General features: G+C 49.4%; 1 protein-coding gene across 5 annotated transcripts in view; it reads left to right on the top strand.

The window, feature by feature from the left end:
* The window catches only part of ADAD1 (adenosine deaminase domain containing 1), a 1,111,472-nt gene that overhangs the window by 868,679 nt on the left and 220,957 nt on the right, over nt 1-21,836 (top strand). For all 5 annotated transcript variants that reach the window (XM_078676822.1, XM_078676823.1, XM_078676824.1 and 2 more), the window contains one exon: nt 14,021-14,258. In XM_078676822.1, the coding sequence (XP_078532948.1) occupies nt 14,021-14,258 (238 nt within the window). The remainder of the gene's footprint in view (nt 1-14,020; nt 14,259-21,836) is intronic.

The raw sequence follows: 21,836 nt of genomic DNA, 5'->3' as shown, positions 1-21,836 counted from the left end.
AGTATTTTCTGTTTCCTAGGGTACCCCAATACAGGCTTGAGTAGTCCCCTAACACTTCACCTACATTTGCCGCACCATTACACCACACAATGGGTTTTGGTATTGACCTTTTACCTAGTTAAAAACTGCATAAATGTTGTGTAGTTTCCCCCGAAAACAAAGCCTCAATAATTATGCATAAATATTCTCAGAATCACACTAGGATTACCATCTTCTGCATAATACCCATGTATAAGTGTCATCCCTTCCGTCATCCTCAACCAACATGACACAGCAAGGTAGAATCCCCAGAGGGTACCTTTTGGGTATATATACACCGTATCTTTGCCACGACAAGCAGAGGAGAAAGACTTCCATGCTGATACACTGACGCAAGACGCTGAGGTTCCTGCCTGCAGACACTCTAGCTCGCAGTGGTCTGACATCCCTCGCGGGGTGTCCATCTCGAGACCAAGACGGGGTCCCACAGTCACTCACTTCAGGTAATGGGGTTGGCTTCAGCCTAGGAGGATTCTTAGCTCTACACCTATATACATGCTAGGTACATCTAGTTAGGGTTGCATCGTAGGAGTAGGCATTATTATTATCATGTATTTACATGCCTGTATATATTCATTGTTTTAGTACTATGGTAGGATTCTACCATCCTTTTACTCTATTTGTGCATATAATCATTTATATCTTTTTCTGTCTCATGGTTGTTTCGGCACACCTATGTTACACTACAATGATGCTGGTTCAATAAATGCTTATTGAAAATGTCCTCACCGTTTATTCTGTGTATTTCTCTGAGACAAAGTAAGCATGAGTGACTAAGCGAAAAGTACAGTACTGTTTCCACGATCCCTGATAGGACAGAGTTGTCATGTTCGATAGTTGCCAAGAACTATTCCCTCCTTGGTAAGAGGAGCTTGTAGTGGCACTGTTAGCTAGCTGGTATACAGGCTAACCTACGTGGTGGGGGTGTCTGGAATCGTATTGGACACCAATCCTGCAGTGTATGTTGTCTAAACGTGCAGTTCCTATTTAGGTTTATAGGAACGACACAACCATGTGGTACGCAATTGTAGGAGGTTGGCTTAGTATATGGTGCCCTCTTATGAAAGTGTAACACCCTACCCTTATGGTAATTTTAGTGGTTTTAAGACAACCTTAGAAAGCTCTTTAAGTGATAGCTTTGGAGAGAGGTTTTCAGGCTTAGTCCAGAAGGAGTGTAAAGCAGCTTGTTTTACCAGAAAGTCATCTTATTGGTATAGCTTAGGTGAAAAAGAACCACACAGTGTATTAAAAAAAATATGTATTTATTATAAAAACACTTACTAACACATTCTAATATCTTCTACCCAGAGATACACACAGTATACACAATATTTTGCAAATAAAAACAGATAAGTAGCAAAAATACACAGTGGTTGCCAGGGGGAGACCAAACCATATACTAAAATAGTGGGATGCGTACCATGAATCAAGTCATGACTATACCCAGACAACGTATAAATGCTGGGGACCCAAGGTAAGTAACCAGGAACCCCACAGAGGCAGTGTTCAGGGTGGTAATACAACTGTGTGCTCAAATCAAGTAAATGTGTAAGTAGCGGTTGAAATTTTAAAAAAGGACCCTTCCCAATGGACCCTGAAGAAACCCTGTGGAAGACAGAAGGTTGGAGAGCCACCCCACCAATGGATACCCTAGGAACCAGGAAACCTACACCAGGGTAGCCGGGTGAAATAGGTGCAAAGTGGCGTCAGAAACCACAGTCAAACTCAATGGAGGACTTTGGGAAGATGCCACTGGCGAAGAAGGCGAAAGTGTTTGGTGGAACCCAAAAGTGGATTCAAGATGAGAAGTACCTGCAAGCAGAGGGGACAGAGTCTATGCCACTCAGGAGTGACCAGGAGGCACGGAAGACGAGTACCCACCGATGTCAGTGTTGCAGGAGTGTTGACGAGGGCCTTGGAACTGCAGTTGTGTGGATCAGGCATTGCTAAGGAAGCCCTTCACGAGCTGGTCCACATCAGATGTCGAGCGTTGAGGGGTTGGTGCCTGTTGGGAGCACCAACAAGCTTTGGCAACTGCAAGCAGCGTGGTAAGCGAAAAAGATGCAGAGTCAGGACCAGCAAGTCTGAGTGACTCGCCACAAGCAGGGGCATCAAAGTAGGCCCGAGCAATCAAGGGAGCCCACTGGAATCAAAGAAGACCCTCAAGAAGACCCACAGGCTGGAGGCACTGGAGTTGCAAGAGGACCTCGAGCAACTCCTGCAGGCCCATGGTGCAAGAGATGCTGTGAGGACGAAGCTCTTGGTCACAGGAGATGCTTGAGATTGGGGCTACTTTGAGCCCGAATATCTCTGAGGAAGAGAGCCAACAAGCCTTTGCAATGACAAGTCGATGCGGTGCACAGGGTTTGGTTCTGTAGTAGGGGATCTCTGTGTATAGTCATAATCTAGTGAATAGTCCCGCCCATGTGCGTGGACCCCGGCAATCAAAAATAATCTCTTAAGTTGTCAAAAAATTGCAGAACTGCAAAGACACTTAAGAGAAAATTTAAAGACAAATAATGCAGCCTATATCCACAGGCTACACTGTCCAGTACTTCAACTAGAAATTCCACCAAAAATCCACAAACAGCAAAGCCTGTCCAGATTTCCCTTGCTTTTACTGCAAAAACCCCTCAGAAATGATAGAGAGGAAGGCCTGGACAGACAAGCCCCATAGGCTGCCATTATGTGGCTTAAACAGGATACTGTGCCTTTAAGGAAACCTTCTAGAACCTTCTCCCAGTATCCCAGAATGCATAGCAGGTCCCACTGACTTCAGTTCTTTTTTCCGGCTCCTGCTTACAGGACCCTGGCATTGAGCTCTCCCTTGTTTCAAGGGGTTATTGCATGTTTTGGCACTTTTGTATACTAAAAGTGTTGCAGTTTACTTTCTTGGCTTTCTCTTCTCTTCTGTGTGCTGCTTCAGGTGTTTTAGGGCTCTAAAATGCCTGGACTCTTTGTGAAGTGTCCAGCATGTGAGAGGAAGAAGGCCAGAGGTGATCCCCATGATGTCTGCATCGTCTGCCTCCCTGAAGATCATGTCCCTGAGGAGTGTGTCATCTGCCAGCAGTTTACAACTCGCACTCTGAAGGAAAGGGCGAAGATCAGGCTGTCTGGCCTTGAGGAGAGGCGCCTGCAGGCTGCAGGTGGGTCTGGGCAGTCAGGGAAGGTTCCCTCTGCCTCTGCTGAGGCCTCTGGGGGGCTCCCCAGAGGCAGGGAGCCCAGCAAGCGATCCCGGTCTCCGTCGACGTCGATAGCCTCGACGACGACGTCGAGAGGGATGACGGCGGTGTGCTCCCCTTCTCCCCGGGGCTCCGGGACGAGACATCGGGACGACTCGACGTCGAAGCCACCGCGGACGAAGCCGCCGTCGACGTCGTCGACGTCGAGGGCTTCTTACCGACGTCGTAGACATCGGCGCTCGCCGTCGAGGCGACACCGCCGGTCGACGTCGAGGGGATCCTCGACGTCGAGAACATCCAGACGACGTCGGCGACGCTCATCATCGAGGAAGGACCGTTCGGCGTCGAGGAGACGTGCGGCGTCGAGGAGAGAGAGGTCGACGTCGAGAAGAAAGAGGTCGACGTCGAGAAGAAAGAGGTCGACGTCGAGGGATCGGCGCTTGACGTCGAGGGATCGGCGTTCGACGCCGAGGAAGGAGAGGTCGACGTCGCGGAGGCGGCGTTCGACGCCGGAGTCAAGGAAACGCCCTTTGACGCCGGAAAAGCGACGCTCGACGTCGAGCAGACGGAGGTCGACGTCTAGGAGTCGGTCAGGCTCTCCGAAGCGTCGCAAGAGGGATTCTAGTCCCAGGAGTCACACTGCTTCCAGCGGGGGACGCAAGAGGAAGCGGTCTCCGGCTGAAGGGGCGGGCTCTCAGCCCTCTTCGCCTCAAGGATCACAGGGCACGGTGTACTCTGCGGTGTACACTCCTTCTCGGCCTCGGTCGACGCATACACCTGGTCCGAAGGCGGTCACTCCTCCTCCTCCTCCTCTGCCTCGAGAGGACCCGCCGACGCTGCCTCCACTTCCGGCGGACGACCCGCCTCCACCGGTTCCTCCGCGTGGGCCGGCACCGCAGCCGGAGGTTCCTCCTCCGAGGTCCACTTCGCTGCCGTTTTTGCCTGTACCTCCTAAGGGGACCCCGAAACCTGCGCCCAAGGAGGCTCCGAGGAAGACTCCACCACGGAAACCGGTGGGGAGGCCACGGACTGGCAGGTCTCGCTCTCGCTCTCGCTCTGGGAGACGGGACAGGTCGCGGCACAGATCGTCCTCGCGGTCGAGACGCCGCCATAGGAGGCGCGAGTCTCGCTCCCGCACGGGATCCTCTGGCTCCAGGGATCGTTCTCCTACCCTGTCGGGATCACCGGATACGAGGGTGTCCCCAATTGATGACCTGGTGGCGTTCCAGGATGTCCTCTTGAGGGGCGCTGCGAAGCTGGGCATTCCCCTGACAGTGCCCACGCCGAAGACGTCCGTAATCTTTGAGACGTTGCACCAAAAACACTCGTCTCGCCCTCTCCTTCCTCTGGTACCGGGCCTGGAGGAACCAGCTATGGACCTTTTCCTCACCCCAGCGGTGACAAAGGCGGCACCATCTAGGTTGCTGAGGAAGTACCGGGCCCCGGACTCGGACCCGGCTTTTCTGAGAGCGGAACCACCTCCGGACTCCGTCATTGTGACGGCGGCACGCAAACAACATGCCTCCGCTCCGTCATCCACGGTTCCCCCGGATAAGGAGTCCAGGTGGATGGATTCGGCAGGGAGAAAGGTCTGTGGAACTGCCGCCACCTCCATGAAGGCTGCGAGTGCCACGGCTCTGCTGGGTCGGTACGCCCGCTCCCTCTGGGACTCCCTGGAGCGGTTTGCGGAGCACTTGCCTCGTGAACAGCGTGAGGATTTTCAGGAAGTGCTGAGTGAAGGGATGCTGGTGGCCAACCAGATCATCAGTGCGGCAGCGGATTCTTCCCTGTTGGCTGCTCATGGTTTTTGCCATGGGGTCAACCAGAGGCGCCACGCCTGGCTCCGTCTTACGTCCCTGAAACCGGACGCACAGCAGAGGGTGGCCAACCTGCCGTTCTCCGGCAAGTCTCTTTTTGGGCAGCATGCGGACGACGAGATGGCCCGCATGAAGGCGGAGGCCGAGACGCTCACGGCGGTGGGCCTCGAGAAGCCTAAGGAGACGAAGAAGCCGTACCGCTCATTCCAACGGCGGTCCGGTGGACAAGGCCGTGGACGTGGCCAGGCTTCGGGACATTCGCAACAGCAACAACAGTTCCGTAAGCCGTTCCAGAAACGCCAGAGGGGCAGGGGAGGCCAGCAGTCGGCTCCAACGCCCAAGGGCCAGGCTGGGTCTAGGCCCTAGGAACTTACTTCCCCCGGATCCGTTACCCACTCCGGTAGGGGGAAGCATCCAATTTTTTCCGGCAGAGTGGAGAAAAATTACTCAGGACAAGTGGGTGCTGAATATTGTTTGCAATGGATACAGTCTTCGGTTCACCAGCCCGCCTCCATCGATTCCTCCGGTCAGCTCGCGGTTTCAGCTGCTCGAGCTCCAGGTGGAGGCCGATACCCTGTTAAGGAAAAGGGCGATAGAAGACGTGCCTCTGTCCCAGAGGGGACGAGGCCTGTACTCCCGGTTCTTCCTGGTTCGCAAGAAGGACAAAAACGAGTTCAGGCCCATTCTGGACTTGCGACAGGCAAACAAGTGGATTCGCAGGGAAAAGTTTCGCATGCTGTCGTTGCATCAGATTTATCCTCAGTTGCAACAAGGGGACTGGCTCTGTGCCATAGACCTACAGGATGCATACTTCCATGTGCCCATTGCGCGCAAACACAGGAAGTTCCTGCGGTTCCAAGTCGGCACCAATCATTATCAGTACACAGTACTCCCATTCGGACTGAAGTCTGCGCCGAGAACATTCTCGAAGTGCATGGCGGTGGTGGCGGCGCACCTGCGGAAGAACAAGGTGTTTGTCTACCCGTACCTGGACGATTGGTTGATCAAGGCATCCTCCTTCTCGGAAGCGCGAGCACACTTCCAGAAGACGTGCGTTCTCTTGGACAAGCTGGGGTTGCACATCAACATGGCCAAGTCGGTCCCGACTCCGGTCCAATGCATACAGTACTTGGGAGCCTCCATCGATACGCTGTCAGCAAGCGTGTCTCCTTCGGAAGAGCGACGATTATCTCTCCTTCGGAAGGCTCAGGCTCTTATGTCGACTCCATCTACAACAGTGAGGACGGTGTCTTCTCTACTGGGTTCGATGGCCTCTTGTATCTTCCTGACGCCGCACGCACGACTGCACATGAGACCGCTGCAGGAGTGCTTGGAGGACCAGTGGGATCAGAGGACAGGATCCTGGGACGACAGGATACGACTGTCTCTGCATGCTCTTCAGTCTCTGAAGTGGTGGTGTTCAGCGGAGAATCTCCTCAGAGGGGTTCCTTTTCACAAGGACATTCCCACGCAGACTGTCGTGACGGATGCTTCTCTCCTGGGATGGGGAGCGCACTCCGGGACTCTACAGATTCAGGGAACGTGGTCACCAGTGGAGGCCACGTATCACATCAACTTCCTGGAACTCAGAGCTGTTCACTTGGCGCTGAAGGCCTTTCTTCCGTCCTTCCAGACCAGCTCCCTGCTTGTGCAAACGGACAACACTACCACGATGTACTACCTCAACAAGCAGGGGGGCTCGAGATCCCGCACTCTGTCACAGGAGGCGCAGGCGATCTGGCACTGGCTCCTGGCCAGAGGACTGACGGTCACGGCTGCCCATCTGCCAGGTGTGCAGAATGTTCAGGCGGACGAACTCAGCAGACTCATTCAGGAAAACCACGAATGGGTCATAAACGACGAAGTGCTGGGAGAAGTCTTCGCAAGGTGGGGAACTCCAGACGTAGATCTGTTCGCCACCGCCGAAAACAGCAAATGCCGAGACTTCGCCTCCAGGTACTACCAGCCGGGGTCGCTGGGGAATGCGCTATGGATCAGCTGGTCGAACAGCTTTCTGTACGCTTTTCCTCCCATTCCCCTGATTCCGGCGGTTCTCATCAAGCTGGCCCGGTCCAGGGCTCGGATGATTCTCATTGCCCCGGAGTGGCCCAGGCAGTGGTGGTTCACGGACCTGCTTCACCGTTCTCTCCTTCCTCACATTCGGTTGCCGTGCAGGCCGGACCTTCTCACGAAGTTCGGGGGGCGGATGTTGCACCCCAGCCTCTCGTCTTTGAGTTTGGCGGCATGGCTCCTGAGATAGTGCAGTATGGACATCTGAATCTGCCCGCGGATTGCATGGACATACTGAAGGAGTCTAAGAGACCTTCCACTAGGACTTCATATGCTTACAAGTGGAAGAGGTTTTGTATCTGGTGCCAGTCTAGGAACCATGACCCTACGACCTGCAAGGAAGATGTCATCCTTCCTTACCTTTTACATTTGGCGCAGTCTGGCCTTAATGTTCATTCCATTAGGGTTCATCTTGCTGCATTGACTGCCTACAGGAAATGCCCTTCACAGACTTCTTTTTTCCAGATCCCTGTGATCAAAGACTTTCTGGAAGGATTGAAGAAGGTGTTCCCTCCTGTCAGGCTTCCATCGCCTTCATGGGAATTGAATGTGGTGCTGTCCAGATTGATGAAGGAGCCTTTTGAACCCATTCACAAGGCTTCGTTGCAGCACCTGTCCTGGAAGGCGGCGTTCCTCGTGGCCATTACATCGGCCCGCAGGGTGAGTGAAATTCAGGCGTTGTGTTGTACTGAACCTTATACTGTATTTCATGCTGCTAAGGTTGTGATGCGTACTCACCCTAAATTTCTTCCCAAGGTTATTTCTGATTTTCATGTCAACCAGACCATAACTTTACCTACGTTTTTTCAGAATCCTTCCTCTCCGGCGGAACGTTCTTTGCATTCCCTGGATGTTAGGAGGGTGTTGAAATTTTATCTGGATAAGACCAAAGATATTCGTAGGTCAGACCAATTGTTTGTCAATTATGGATCAGTCAGGACGGGTCTTGCTACCTCTAAGCAGTCCATTTCTAGGTGGATTGTGTCCTGCATTCAATTGTGTTACCAAAAAGCTAATAAGACCTTAGGAGGTAAGCCTAAGGCTCATTCCACCAGGGGCAAAGCTGCCACGACAGCCTTGCTCCGTAATGTGCCGATTGCAGAAATCTGCAAGGCCGCCACTTGGAAGTCGGTTCATACCTTTGCTAAGCATTACTGCCTGGACTCTGATGCCAGGGCAGACGCTCAGGTTGGGCAGGCTTCGCTGCGGAATTTGTTCGCACAGTAGTGGCATCATGTTTTTTCTCCACCGCCGCTTTGGTGTGGGGATGGGCTTGCCATTCTATTCACTAGATTATGACTATACACAGAGATCCCCTACTACAGAAGGAGTAGTTTCTGTTCTGTAACTCCAGTTCTGTAGTAGGGGTATCTCTGTTATAGTCATAAGCGCCCGCCCTCCTCCCCGGTGGAGAATTGTTCATGTACTTAATGCTACAGGTCTGGCGTTTTTACGCCTTCAAAAAGAACTGAAGTCAGTGGGACCTGCTATGCATTCTGGGATACTGGGAGAAGGTTCTAGAAGGTTTCCTTAAAGGCACAGTATCCTGTTTAAGCCACATAATGGCAGCCTATGGGGCTTGTCTGTCCAGGCCTTCCTCTCTATCATTTCTGAGGGGTTTTTGCAGTAAAAGCAAGGGAAATCTGGACAGGCTTTGCTGTTTGTGGATTTTTGGTGGAATTTCTAGTTGAAGTACTGGACAGTGTAGCCTGTGGATATAGGCTGCATTATTTGTCTTTAAATTTTCTCTTAAGTGTCTTTGCAGTTCTGCAATTTTTTGACAACTTAAGAGATTATTTTTGATTGCCGGGGTCCACGCACATGGGCGGGACTATTCACTAGATTATGACTATAACAGAGATACCCCTACTACAGAACTGGAGTTACAGAACAGAAACTACTCCTTCCTGCGGTTTGAGTGAGGGATACTGGCCTCAAACCCGAGGAGAAGACAGTGCAGGCCTCAACATAGAAAAGGGTATGTGTCCAATCTTCTAAATCAGAGTAGTAATTGTTTTGGCGTCTTTTCAGAAAACCTATTGGTAGAAAGCAAAAAATCTAACAAAAATGCAGATATTGCGGAGCCCATTCTATAGCAGCCAGATACAGTCTGTCTTATATAAACCAATGGTAAAAATAATGCAGTGTATATTAATTGTTGGTAGCGTTTAAACCAAGGTGTTTAGCACTTCGCCTCACCTCACCCTCCCAAAGAGTCTGTTTATGCACAAAATGCAATAGAATATTGGCTATTTTTGAACCCAAACATAGACTATTATTATCCTAAGTATTCTAGCACCAATACCTGCTAGATGTGAAAAGCAATTGCTTACAAAATATATTGCTTGACCAGCATTGTATCCACTGCCTTGAGCGGATTGCAGTGGGTGGTTAAGGCATTTAAGCTGAAAAGTATGGCAACCCTTTAAACTGTTGGGGACCATTTCTGAAGGATAGTATAGGATGGTTTACAGCTGTTACTATACATGACCCTGCTTGCAGGCAGGTCGCCCCCCACGCCACCACACGGCCGCCAGCTGCCTCGGTCCTGCTCCCTGCCACCCGCCTGTTTTGCCGCTGTTTCCCTCTCCTTCACACCACTGCGGCCCCGCCCCTCTGCTCCCCATTGGCTACCCTGCTCCCGCCTCCCAGCTGCTCCTCCCTCCCTAACCCCCTCTTAAGTAGGCCGCGCAGTGGCGTAGGAGCGACCTCTGACCCTGCTCGCAGACAGGTCACTCCACACGGCCGCCAGCTGCCTCGGGCCTGCTCCCTGCCGCCCGCCTGTTTTGCTGCCGTTTCCCGCTCCTTCCCGCCACTGCGTCCCTACGGCCCCACCCCCCTGCTCCCCATTGGCCACCCCTCTCCCGCCTCCCAGCTGCTCCTCCCTCCCTATCCCCCTCTTATGGAGGCCGTGCAGCGGACGCGCGCAGCTGGCCCGCCAAAGGCGTGCCAAAGGCAAGCCCGTCTGTGCCCGTCCGCGCTTGGACCGCGCCCAGTGCCAGAACCCCTGGACCCCGCGAACGCCACAACACCAGACTCCGCTACGATGCCAGTACCCTTCATGCACTCAACACCAGCCGAAACCACACCTGCTTCCAAGCCGCCCCGAAACGGACTCACGAACCTTTCTCCTGCCAGACATGCAGCTTCAACTGCGACAGAACCACCAAACATCCAAGGACAGTGCCCAACTGCATACTCCTCAACACCCGCTCCGCACGCAAACACGCCGTCAAGCTCTGGGATCTGCTAGACACCTCCGCCCCAGACGTGGCCTTCCTGACCGAGACCTGGTGGAACGACTCCTCGGCGCCAGACATCGCCATAGCCATCCCGGACAGCTACAAGATCACCCGCAGGGATCGCGCCAACGGAACCGGAGGAGGAATAGCCATCGTCCACAAGTCCACCCTCAAGGTCGCCACCCACTCCGACGACACCCTCAACACCGCCGAACACCTGCACTTCCGGATCCACTCCGACCCCAACACCACCCTCAGAGGAACACTCATCTACAGACCCCCCCCGGACTCCGAGCTCAATTCAGCGACTCCATCGCCGACCTCGCCAGCACCCACGCACTCGCCTCCACGGACTACATCCTGCTCGGGGACCTGAATTTCCACCTCGAGAACAACGGCGCTAACTCTGCCACCCTGATCGACAACCTCGGCCTCAGACAACTCGTCACAGCACCCACCCATGCCGCTGGCCACACGCTGGGCCCGTCTTCTCCACAGGCACCCACGTCGCCTTCGACCACACCACCGAACTCCACTGGACCGACCACCGCTGCATCCATTTCACCTTCAATAAACCAACCACACACCACCGCACCCAACAGCTACATCGCCGCTGCTGGAGCAAAATCACCGAAGACCAGCTGATCACCACCCTCGACCAAAACCCACCCACCGACCCCACCAACCCAGACACCGCAGCTCGCAATCTCAGACAGTGGATCGATGACTGCCCCAACACCCTCGCCCCACTCCAGAAACCCTCCAACAACCACGCCAGCAAGAGAGCCACCTGGTTCACCGACGAGCTGCAGACCTCCAATCGCGCATGCCGGAAACTGGAGAAGATATGGCTCCACGAACGCACACCGGACAACCACGCAGCCCACAAGGACACCACCGCAGACATCACCACCTCATCAGATTAGCCAAGAGATCCTCCTTCAAAGACCGCTTGGATAGCAACGCATACGACAGCAAAGAGCTCTTCAGCATCGTAAAGGAACTCTCCAACCCCAGCAACAACACTGACATACCACCCTCACAAGAACTGTGCAACTCACTAGTCATCTTCTTCCACTGCAAGATCGCTGACATCCATGACAGCTTCAACACCATGACCGCCACGACCATGCCAGACCCCACCTCCCCTGTGAACACCAGCGCCAACCGCCTGACCTCCTGGTCCAAAGACGACGAGACACGAAAGGTCATGAACTCCATCCACTCAGGCTCTCTCCGTCAGACCCGTGCCCACACCACGTATTCAACAAAGCAGACGCTGCCATCGCACCCCAACTACGGAAGGTCATCAACATCTCCTTCGAAACAGCGACATTCCCAGAAAGCTGGAAACAAGCCGAAATCAACGCCCTCCTCAAGAAGCCCAAGGCGGACCCCAAGGACCTCAAGAACTTCCGGCCCATCTCCCTGCTCCCATTCCCAGCGAAGGTCATCGAGAAAATCATCAACATGCAACTGGCCCGCCACCTGGAAGACAACATCTTGAACCAGTCCCAGTCCCGGTTCAGACGAAACCACAGCACCGAGACAGCCCTCATCTCCGCCACAGACATCAGGCACCAACTAGACAACGGCGAAACATCAGCCTTCATCCTCCTGGACCTGCCAGCTGCCTTCGACATGGTCTGCCATCGCACTCTAAAGACACGCCTCCTAGATTCCGGAATCCAAGAGAAGGCCCTTGACTGGACCACGTCCTTCCTCTCCGGCAGAACCCAGAGCGTCCGCCTCCCGCTCTTCCGATCCGAGGCCACCAACATCATCTGCGGCGTCCCCCTGGGCTCATCCCCCATCTCGACGCTGTTCAACATCTACATGGCCCCCCTCGCACAAGTGGCCTGCCAACACGACCTCAACATCATCTCCTACACCGACGACACCCAGCTCATCCTCTCCCTCACCAAGGACCCGCACACCTGCAAAACCTCCACGAGGGAATGAAGGCTGTCGCCGTCTGGATGAGGAACACCCGTCTGAAGCTGAACTCAGACAAGACGGAGGTACTCATCCTCGGACCCACACCCTCAGCCTGGGACGACTCCTGTTGGCCGACCACACTGGGAACAGCACCGACACCCACCGACCGTGCACGCAACCTAGTATTCATCCTCGACTCCTCCCTCTCCATGTCTGAATAGGTCAACGCCGTCTCCTCCTTGTGCTACAACACCCTCTGCATGCTCCTCAGGATCTACCAGTGGATCCCGACCGAAACAAGAAGAACGGTGACACAGGCCCTCATCAGCAGCAGACTGGACTACGGCAACGCACTCTACGCAGGAATCCCAGCCAAACACCTATGACGACTAAAACGCATCCAAAACGTCTCTGCCCGACTGATCGTCAACGTCCCCCGCCGCAGCCACATCACCCCCCACCTGAGAGACCTACACTGGCTCCCCGTCGACAAGAGGATCACCTTCGAGCTCCTCACCCATGCACACAAAGCACTCCAACGCCGGACCAGCCTACCTGAACAGCAGACTCAGCTTCTACACCCCCACCCGCCAGCTCTGCTCCGCCAGCCTCGCCCTCGCTGCTGTCTCCCGCATCCAACGAACAACCTCCGGCGGCAGATCCTTCTCCTACCTCGCCGCCAAGACCTGGAACACCCTCCCTTCCCACCTACGGCAGACCCAAGACCTACTCGCCTTCAGAAGACTCCTCAAGACCTGGCTTTTCGAGCAGTATCGGCACCCCTTCCCCTCAGCGCCTTGAGACCCTCACGGGTAAGTAGCGCGCTTTACAAGTACTCTGATTGATTGATCGAAATTGCGGTTATTCCTGTAAAGTACCACCATATTCCACTACCCTCCTTATTTCAGTTGGTAATATTCATATTGCTGAGATGTAGGTAAGTAACACATGTACCAATATGGCATAGGTTGTAAGAGAATCCCATTTTTTTATCGAGTAGCTTTTTACTTGTGTATTCAAGGTAGGATTATTAAAATCAATCAATGCTCAATCGATGCGACATGACCAGTATACTTCTCTGGTCTCCCCATTCACCACCTATCTCTGCATGTGTAGGTCACACCAACACTCTTCTAAATGATGCATGTGTGATTCTGTGCTAATCTTTCTGGACAAAAGCAACTGCACTACTGAGCTACCTTAATGCCTGTAGTGTGATCTTTAATTAACTGGTACTGTCTTTGTGAAAATAATGATAAATGAGTTTAACCTTTCTGTTTGTATGCTATTCCCCTTACCGTTAAACTTTGAAAGTGTGCTCAGTTGAATAAAAAGGGGTTTTATCACCACAACTGTGGTTCTGCTAATTTTTCTAGCCTTATATCACCCCCATAGGCACTCCTTTGTGTCCAAGAAGATCTGACACTTGAGAGACCCCTGTACTATTATATTTCTGTGACTAATGCAGTGATTCACAGTACTAAATGATTACATTGCTTGTACTAGGGAAGCAATTTTGCTGCTACTAGGTGTTTTATTCCTGTGATGTTTATTAATGTCGGAAATGCTACTGCTATGAAATCAAATCTTAGATTGTAGGATGAAGTAGACTCCACTGAGGCTTATCTAGAGCTTGTATACGATTTTTTTTAAAACCTATTTGATCAGATTTTTATAAGCCTACTATTTCCTTAGCCATGTGCTATCTTTAAATAACTTCTCTCTCTTTTAGGAGATACCAATTGCGCAACTACAAGAGGACTGGAAATAGTTGTAAATCAGCGCATAGATGACGCACTTACTTCAAGGCTTCCCATGTTCTATTTGGTGAACCGACCTTATATTAGCAGAGTAACGGCAGCATACACTGTTCAAATTGATGTGGCAAATCAGTATCTTAGCTTAAATTGGTCTCAAGGTGATATTTCTTTGGAAGTTGTTGATGGACAAAAGGGAAAGATTACTGAGAGGTTAGTATTTCTACCTATATTTATTTGTAAAGAGGAATATTTTGTACAAAATGTTACCATGCAAAAGCACATGTATGGAATTATCAGATTTTGACACTCTAGAAAGAAGCATTTGCCAAACCATAGCATAAAGTAACAGAACATTTTCTAACATTTCTTTTGGATACAAATAACTTTCAAATTACGAGGGTACATTTTACTGGCCAATAACACAGGTATCTTGCATGATACTGTACCTGTCCAATGTAAGAAACTGCCACTTGAAGTGGTTTTATATGATCCGGTACTTTTTCAAATATAATATATTGTAACTTGTTGCACCGGGGGAGACTGGGGTGAAGCTTTAGAGAAAGAATGATTAAGTGGGTTTAAAAGATGGCCATGTGGACTGGAATTCTTGTCCCAACCCTTCCTTTTTTATACACACTGCGCAGAATATACACATCTGGACAGAGCCCTTGTGACTGATAGGTTGACTACACAAGGTGTTCAGACTATAGGTGATTACCCAAACCCCCCACAGAGCGCTGTTGACTCAGGCCCTGTGCTTCTATATGGAAAAAGATAAGCATCCACTCCAGTTGGATGGCCTGACAGTAGACAAGGACCCATACTGGTAGTGACTTGCTGAGGAACACCTGCTCTGGTGAACAATCTTGAGTCTCTTGTGGTACATTATGCAAAATTGCTAGGGTTCATCTACTATTAATATTTAGTGGTTGGCATCCTGTACATTGTCAACCATCTGAAATTATGGCTGATAAAATGCACATGCACATAGGATTGTGCAGTATGCACTTTTGTCCAAAACTGGGATCCCTGAACAATCTCCTTCTCCGTCGTGCAGCTTGGAGGTAGCAGCTGGACCATCGCCAGGTGATCTCCATGAGGCCAAAAATTATTCCTGCACAGCATTCAAACATAAAATGATGTCTGTTGAAAAGATGGATTTGGAGGGAGCTCAACAAAGTAATTGACAGATGAAAGGCAGCTGAAGTTGCTGAAGGATCATAGCGAACACTATAAGACTGAAACATATGCTCAATATGTCATATCTTGCGGTTGTTGTACCCATACGGCGCTATGGTTAACACAAAATAATTGATTTGCCATAGAACCCATTTATCAAGAGGGTCGTGAATGGTGGAAATGTTGGCGGTACTAACGGTGAATTGAACAAACAACGTTACTAGATGGCCGCCGTGTTTACGGACTCTTTTAGTTCTTTGTCTATGGCATCACAATACACAAGAGGCACGTAAGAGTGTGTTTTGCCTATTACTTGACGTTTTGGATTCATGTTTGAGACAGACCTGTTGTGTGCGGCAGGAACCAGATGAAGGTGAGGTGTCTGGTCCTTCCGCTTTCTCTTCAAGTGCTGGTAGATGCTGCCATGCCAACGCAAATGGACTTCTCCAGATATTTCGATATGCTGATGATATCTTAATTATGTCTGAAAAGGCTACTCAATCTATCCCTGCCCTACTCCAAACCATCGAAGAGTATGCCCAAGTCTCTAATTATAAACTTAACAAAGACAAGTCTGAAATCCTTGCTCTGAATAATCTCTGTTCCAGCTCCCTGTTCGCCTACACAGGTCTTACAGGGCAACCGAAGTTTGTAAAATATCTGGTATTGGGTTCAACTCGGGTATATTGGAATCCCTGAAACCTAATGAGGCACAAGCTCTAAGAAAGGTTGAAACCCTGTTAGAGGGCTAGAACCCTAAATGTTAAATGTGGTGGGGCCGCGTTGAGACCATCAAAATGATGATCATCCCCCATAATCGACTACCTTGCGAACATGCTTCCTTTAGCTTCATCAAAAGACTGCAAAACTATCAAATAAATTAATGTGGCAAAATAAGTCCAAGAATTATGATTACAAAAAACTACGCCTCCCAGTCCATCTTGGTGGTGGTAGCCTGGCGGACTTTAAGAACTGTCAAACTGCCATCTGGGCCAAACAGTGTTCACTTTGGTTCGCCCAGTCGCCATACTTTACCCCACATTATTATTGGTAGAGAGGGAGCTTGATGGCGAATTTCACCCGATCTCTCTTTTAAGCACCAATCCGAAACCCCTACCTTCGGGTAAATACATTTCTTACAAAACCAAAAGGACCCTCTTGAAAATTGATAGAATGCTAGAAACCTTGTTTTTCAACTCCAATATGACTTCCCTATGGAACAACCCTAAAATCTGAATCCAGGGCGATCCAGCCTGCTGGATTCACTGGGCCTCTAGGGGTATTCACTTCTTGATTGACCTAGTGGACCCTCACAATCTCCACTATCCTTTAGGGAACTGAAAAAACACTCAACAGACCTGTGGACATTAAGGACACCCAAAGTAGTCTCCCTTTGAGTGAAGGAGTCACTCCCCTGCATCGACTGGCACAGCAACAAAGCTGACCGGTCTGCTGCTCCTGACGTCCTACAGACTTGGAAAGGCTCCGCAACACAAATGGCGGTTCTGCAATTTTGAAGACAGTATCCCTCGTCGGAACCGCTGGGACAAACCCCCTGTGCACCACTTTGACTTGCTGTTGCCAAGGCTTGTAAGCTCTGCATTCCATAGTTCTTTGGCTACAAGAAGCTTCAGCAACTCTTCCTGCCATGATCAGTGTCATCACCGCATCTTCTGAATTGTGGGTGCTTGTCATTGGTGAGCTGCTCAAGGTACTCTTGCACCTCCTGTGCGTTCGGCCTGTGGATCCGCTTGAGGGTCTTCATCTGCTCCAGTGGTCTTTCCTGCTTGCTCAGGGCCTGCTCTGACTCTCCTGCTTGTGGTGAGTCCCTTAGACCTTGCTGGTCCCAACAGTGCTACTTCTCCTTTTGCAGCTGCTAAGGCTTGTTGGGGCTCCCGTTGGGACACCGATTCCCTGGTTCGCGACTTCCAACGTGGGACAGCTTGTGCACAGCTCCTAGTCTTCCTCAGTGTCACCTGGTACTCACAGCTGCGACAATGTCACTGGCATTTCTCCTGAAATTTCCCACATCAGTGGGCATTGCTGTCCGTGCCTCCTGGTCACCTCTAAGTGGCATAGACTGTCCCCTTCAAGAATCCATCTTTGGATTCCACCGTACTCTTGCTCAGTCATTTCCTGCTGCATCTTTCCTAACGTCCTCCATTGTTGTCTACGGTGGCTTCCAACGTCACTTCGCACCTATGCAGCTCACTTCCCTGGTATAGGTATCCTAGTTTATCCACAGGTTGGGCGACTCTCCGACCTTCACTCTTCCACGAGGTTTCTATAGGGTCCACTGGGAAGGGTCCGTCTTCGAAACGGCAATGGCGACTTTCCCATTGACTTCTATTGAATACGCAGCTGTGTTTCCACTCTGCACACAGCTCTGTGGGCTTCCCGGGTACTTACCTTGGATGGTTCCTTGTGTCGCCAGCTCCTCTGAGAACTCCTGGTCCAAGTCCTGACTTCAGTCGCAGTTTGCATTCCACTTTTTTAGTATATGGTTTGGTCTCCCCCTGGAGACCACTGTATTTTGTGCTACTTACCTTATTTGCAATTGAAGTACCGTTGTGTTTTTGTGTTGATATCCTCACGTAGGAGATATACCAATGTGTTAGTGAGTGTTGTGTAATAAACAGACATATTTTTATAAATACACGCTGTGGTTCCTTTTCGTTTACCCTACACTACATGATTAGATCAGGTAAAACAAGTTGCTTAGCACTCTTTCTTGATAAGCCTGAAGGCTGCTGTCCACAGCTACCACTTTGAGAGCTTTCTATGGTTGCCTAAGACCTCTAAAATCACTGTAAGGGTTGCTGGATTTAATGCAAGATGCTTCATTTAAATAAGTGTGCACCATGTACAAAGCTGGCTTCCTACACTTCATGCCTGCTTGACTGGTTGCCTGGAACTTTGACTAATTATCAATCTGATTTGGATGTTGGGAAAGGTTTGGAATTCCGAGCTCCAAAAAAGCATCTTAACCTAACCTAACCAAGAAATCTGTTCCAGTTGTGCTTGTTAAAGCAGTCCTCAAGTACCAGTCAGGAAAGTTTGGCCTCTGGTGTGAGCCAGATCTTTATCCACAAAAGTAATGGTGCGATTTTCAGAGTCTTCTAGAAACTAGAGCCCTAGTTCTTGGTGGGCAATGTGACTCGCTATGCTCTTGGGAATTTCCAACATCCTACATATAAATGTATTCTCCATAGTTTGCAACTTTCCTGGATGAGTGTAACCCAACACCACTACCCCATATGTGCCAACAGAGATACTTTTACTTTTGTATAATTAAATAATTTCCTTGATGGGCTTGTGACCTCATTTATTGGCAAATTAAAAAAGTGCTTTAATTGCCCCTTGGTATTTTGTTACTCTTGGGAACAGTGACTTCCCATTTTAAGTTGGATTCCAAGATAATACTAAGGTAGATAAAATTCTGAACTTTTAGAAATGATAGTCCAATCAATATGGTATTATCTTGATACTGTGTTTTTGGGCTCACTAGTAATAATGAAAGATTTCTGAAGGTTCAGTTTAAATCTAAGATTGTAGATAAATGTGTTAAGTGTTGAATAAAATTTGAAGGGAGTTGGCGGTATGTGCAATAAAAACTGCATCATCCGCATATAATAAAACTGGGAGTGGGCAACTCTCTACCTTAGGTAAATCTTTTCCGTTTGCACTACCATGAAGTCCACGTCTCCCTTTAACTAAGTAGTCTCACACTGGCGGGAACTCATGCGCGACTGAGCTTCGCATCAATTGCTGCCTAATAACTTCAAGAATTAGGTTTGTTGAACCTTATCCGTGATGATTGGTACCACGGTTCTTAAATTGGTAACAAGACTGGTGGACGACTAATCACGACTGTGTCGCCTGTTTGGATCCCCTTAAAAGCAATCAATTAGAAATACTCAGGATTTATCCGCTTTCAACGCAAGAGATTTCAACACAAGAGATTACAAGGCGTAGGCTCGCTCGTTGCATGGTTCTCTGATATCAGGTGTTCACACACCTGTCCTGAAGATGATCTCAAATGTTTGAGATCGAAACGCCGTCGACCTCATAACTATAATCAACTCCTGTTTTCATTATATAAATTCATGTAAAAGAATTCAATGTTATGGCTTTCTAAGAGTTCATGTTTTTTTACTACACTTATTCACCCACTAGAGCACCTTTTATCATTTACCTGTGAGCACTGGATCCTATATATTCATATTATCTAGGAACGAATAGACTACAACTTCTCTTGATGTACTGAAATGAATACATTAATTGCACTATAGGATCAAAATGTCTGAAGGTTTTTTTTCTAAATAAAGTTTTCAGTATATTACATAATATAGAGCCCAGATCAAAATCGTACGGAACCTATTTAAATTTATATTTCTTCCTTTCATGGAAAATGAACATATACGTGAAAACACTGGCACGCTTTGCACCACTGTTCGCAAAACATACCATGAAGTCCAAGGCATTAATATAGAAAAGGAATAAGAAAAGGGGATAATATATAACTGTGCCTGACCCCCCTTGATTTGTCCTAATGAAAGGCATACATTCACCGTCCTGGCCATATCCAATTTGTGCAACTGTGCACCAGTGCATGCGTTTAAGGAGATCTAGCAATGTGTCCTCCACGCCCACCTCTCTCACCAGGCCCCATAATTTCCCTCTGTCCACCATGTCAGTCACAGTAGAGGTCCCAAAAAAATACCATGTATGCGGAACCTCTCCTAGCTTTGACATACTTCCCAGCTAGTAATAAAAAAATTCAGAGATTGTTTTTGACTGTGCCTAAACCAAAGCAGAAGCCATATTGCACATCCGAAAAAGTTTCGATTCTGCCCATGGTTCTAATTTTTTAAGAATAACTCCCTAGGATTTTAACGGGCGAGTACAAGAGAGATAGAACAATAGCAGTTTGGGAGATTTTCCTCTCCTTTTTAAAAAAAAAAATTGGACAATTATGGATTTGCTTCACAAGTGTGGGTACTTCCCTTTATTAGGGGCTCTGAACACATTGGTTAATAATGGTGCTAGAAATGAGAATACTGTCTAAAAATATAAATTGGGATACCTTCTGGGCCTGCTGGTTTTCCCACAGGACATCTTACGCTGACTTTCGATTCATCTTTACAATCTATGGATTCGCTCACAATTAATCTACTATTTAAGTTAAAATTTAATGAATCTTTTGAATCCTCCTGGGAATGGGGGTCATTCTGTTGAACAAAAACTTTAGAAAAAAGAAGTACCCATTGTAGGAAGCTGGTTTTCTATGTAATGCAGCAAAATGAGGTACACCACGCAGAAAGGGCAGATGACCCTTTTTGGCCTACAGGGCTTAAATTTATAATCCCAAGTGCTCTATTTGTGGTACTTTGGATGAGCAACTTGGGCTTAGCAGAGGGTAGTGTTGAGCATTTGTTGTACTTGCAGTCAAATGAAACACACACTAAAGAAGGCATTCAAGACCAATTTAGAAATAAAAACAGATTTTTATATACGTTTAGACACTAAGATCCTCGGAATCGGGCAAGTACTTTGCACGTTATAGATTTTTACAGAAAAAACAGTATTAAATTATAGCTGTCAAATTTGAGGCATGCGCCTTGAACGCTGTAATGTTATCTTATGGGAGAATCATTCATTGCATAGGTACACTTACAAACTATTCTAAGGGATACTCTCCTGGACTTAAGATGCTTAGGGGCCATGGTCCAAAGAACCACCAGCAGTTTGGATTTACCTGCCCTGGGTCCTACGCTCTCCATGCCACTGGAGTTAAGCTAGCCTGTCTGATGTGGGGTGAAACCCCGAACCCGGGCCTAGGATGCTAGTTTCCAGTACTGAGAGGACCTGACCTGGCATTTCGGGCTGGACTGTTCCCACAGTGAGCAGGGTCAAGACTGATTTGTATATGGCTGGGTTCAAACTGGAATGGCTAGCAAAAAAACAATGGATTAAAGCCCAGATCTCTGTACTGGGGTGAATCTGACATTGTTCTGCATTGTGTCCATCAATCGTTCTTTTGGACTAGTGTGTCTGGGTGCAGAGGGGCTGGTTGCTATGGTAGCCTTAAACGCTACCCATTAAGGTCTATGGAGGAGTCCCTACGGAAAGAAAGGCCGCAAGCGAGGACTTTGGGACAATCCCGCAAAACCCAAAAAGCGGGCTTGACTCTTGAGGGTCTCTAGAGCACAGAAGCACATTGGTTTACATGGATCCAGGCTGGGGGGCTTCGGTGCAGAGGTGTTTGTCCAGCCGGTTGCTGCTGTTAGATCTTAATTTGGGCTGGAGGGAGGAAGAAAAGAAGACTGCAGGGCCACTCTCAGTGATGGCCTCAGAGATCTTGACGTCCATCTTTGGCCAGTCTGTACTTGAATCCGTGATGTCCAGCCTGAACACGCAACAAGCCTTTGTACTTGTAAGAACTCTGGAACCTGAGTATTGGTGCAGGGAGGATCCAAGAAGGCTCAGCATCTAAAGACTTGGTAAAGCGATGGGGCTGACCCCTGGACTCTCGGTGAACTCCTCCTGTCGAGTTGCTCCCTCAGTGGACCCAGCGGTCAGCAAAAAGGTGAACCGGGCAAGTGCATT

This window comes from Lissotriton helveticus, chromosome 2_1, assembly GCF_964261635.1.
Source record: "Lissotriton helveticus chromosome 2_1, aLisHel1.1, whole genome shotgun sequence".
Lineage (NCBI taxonomy): Eukaryota > Metazoa > Chordata > Amphibia > Caudata > Salamandridae > Lissotriton > Lissotriton helveticus.
Note: the sequence above shows the minus strand (reverse complement) of the source record. Positions and strands in the feature narration are given on the sequence as shown.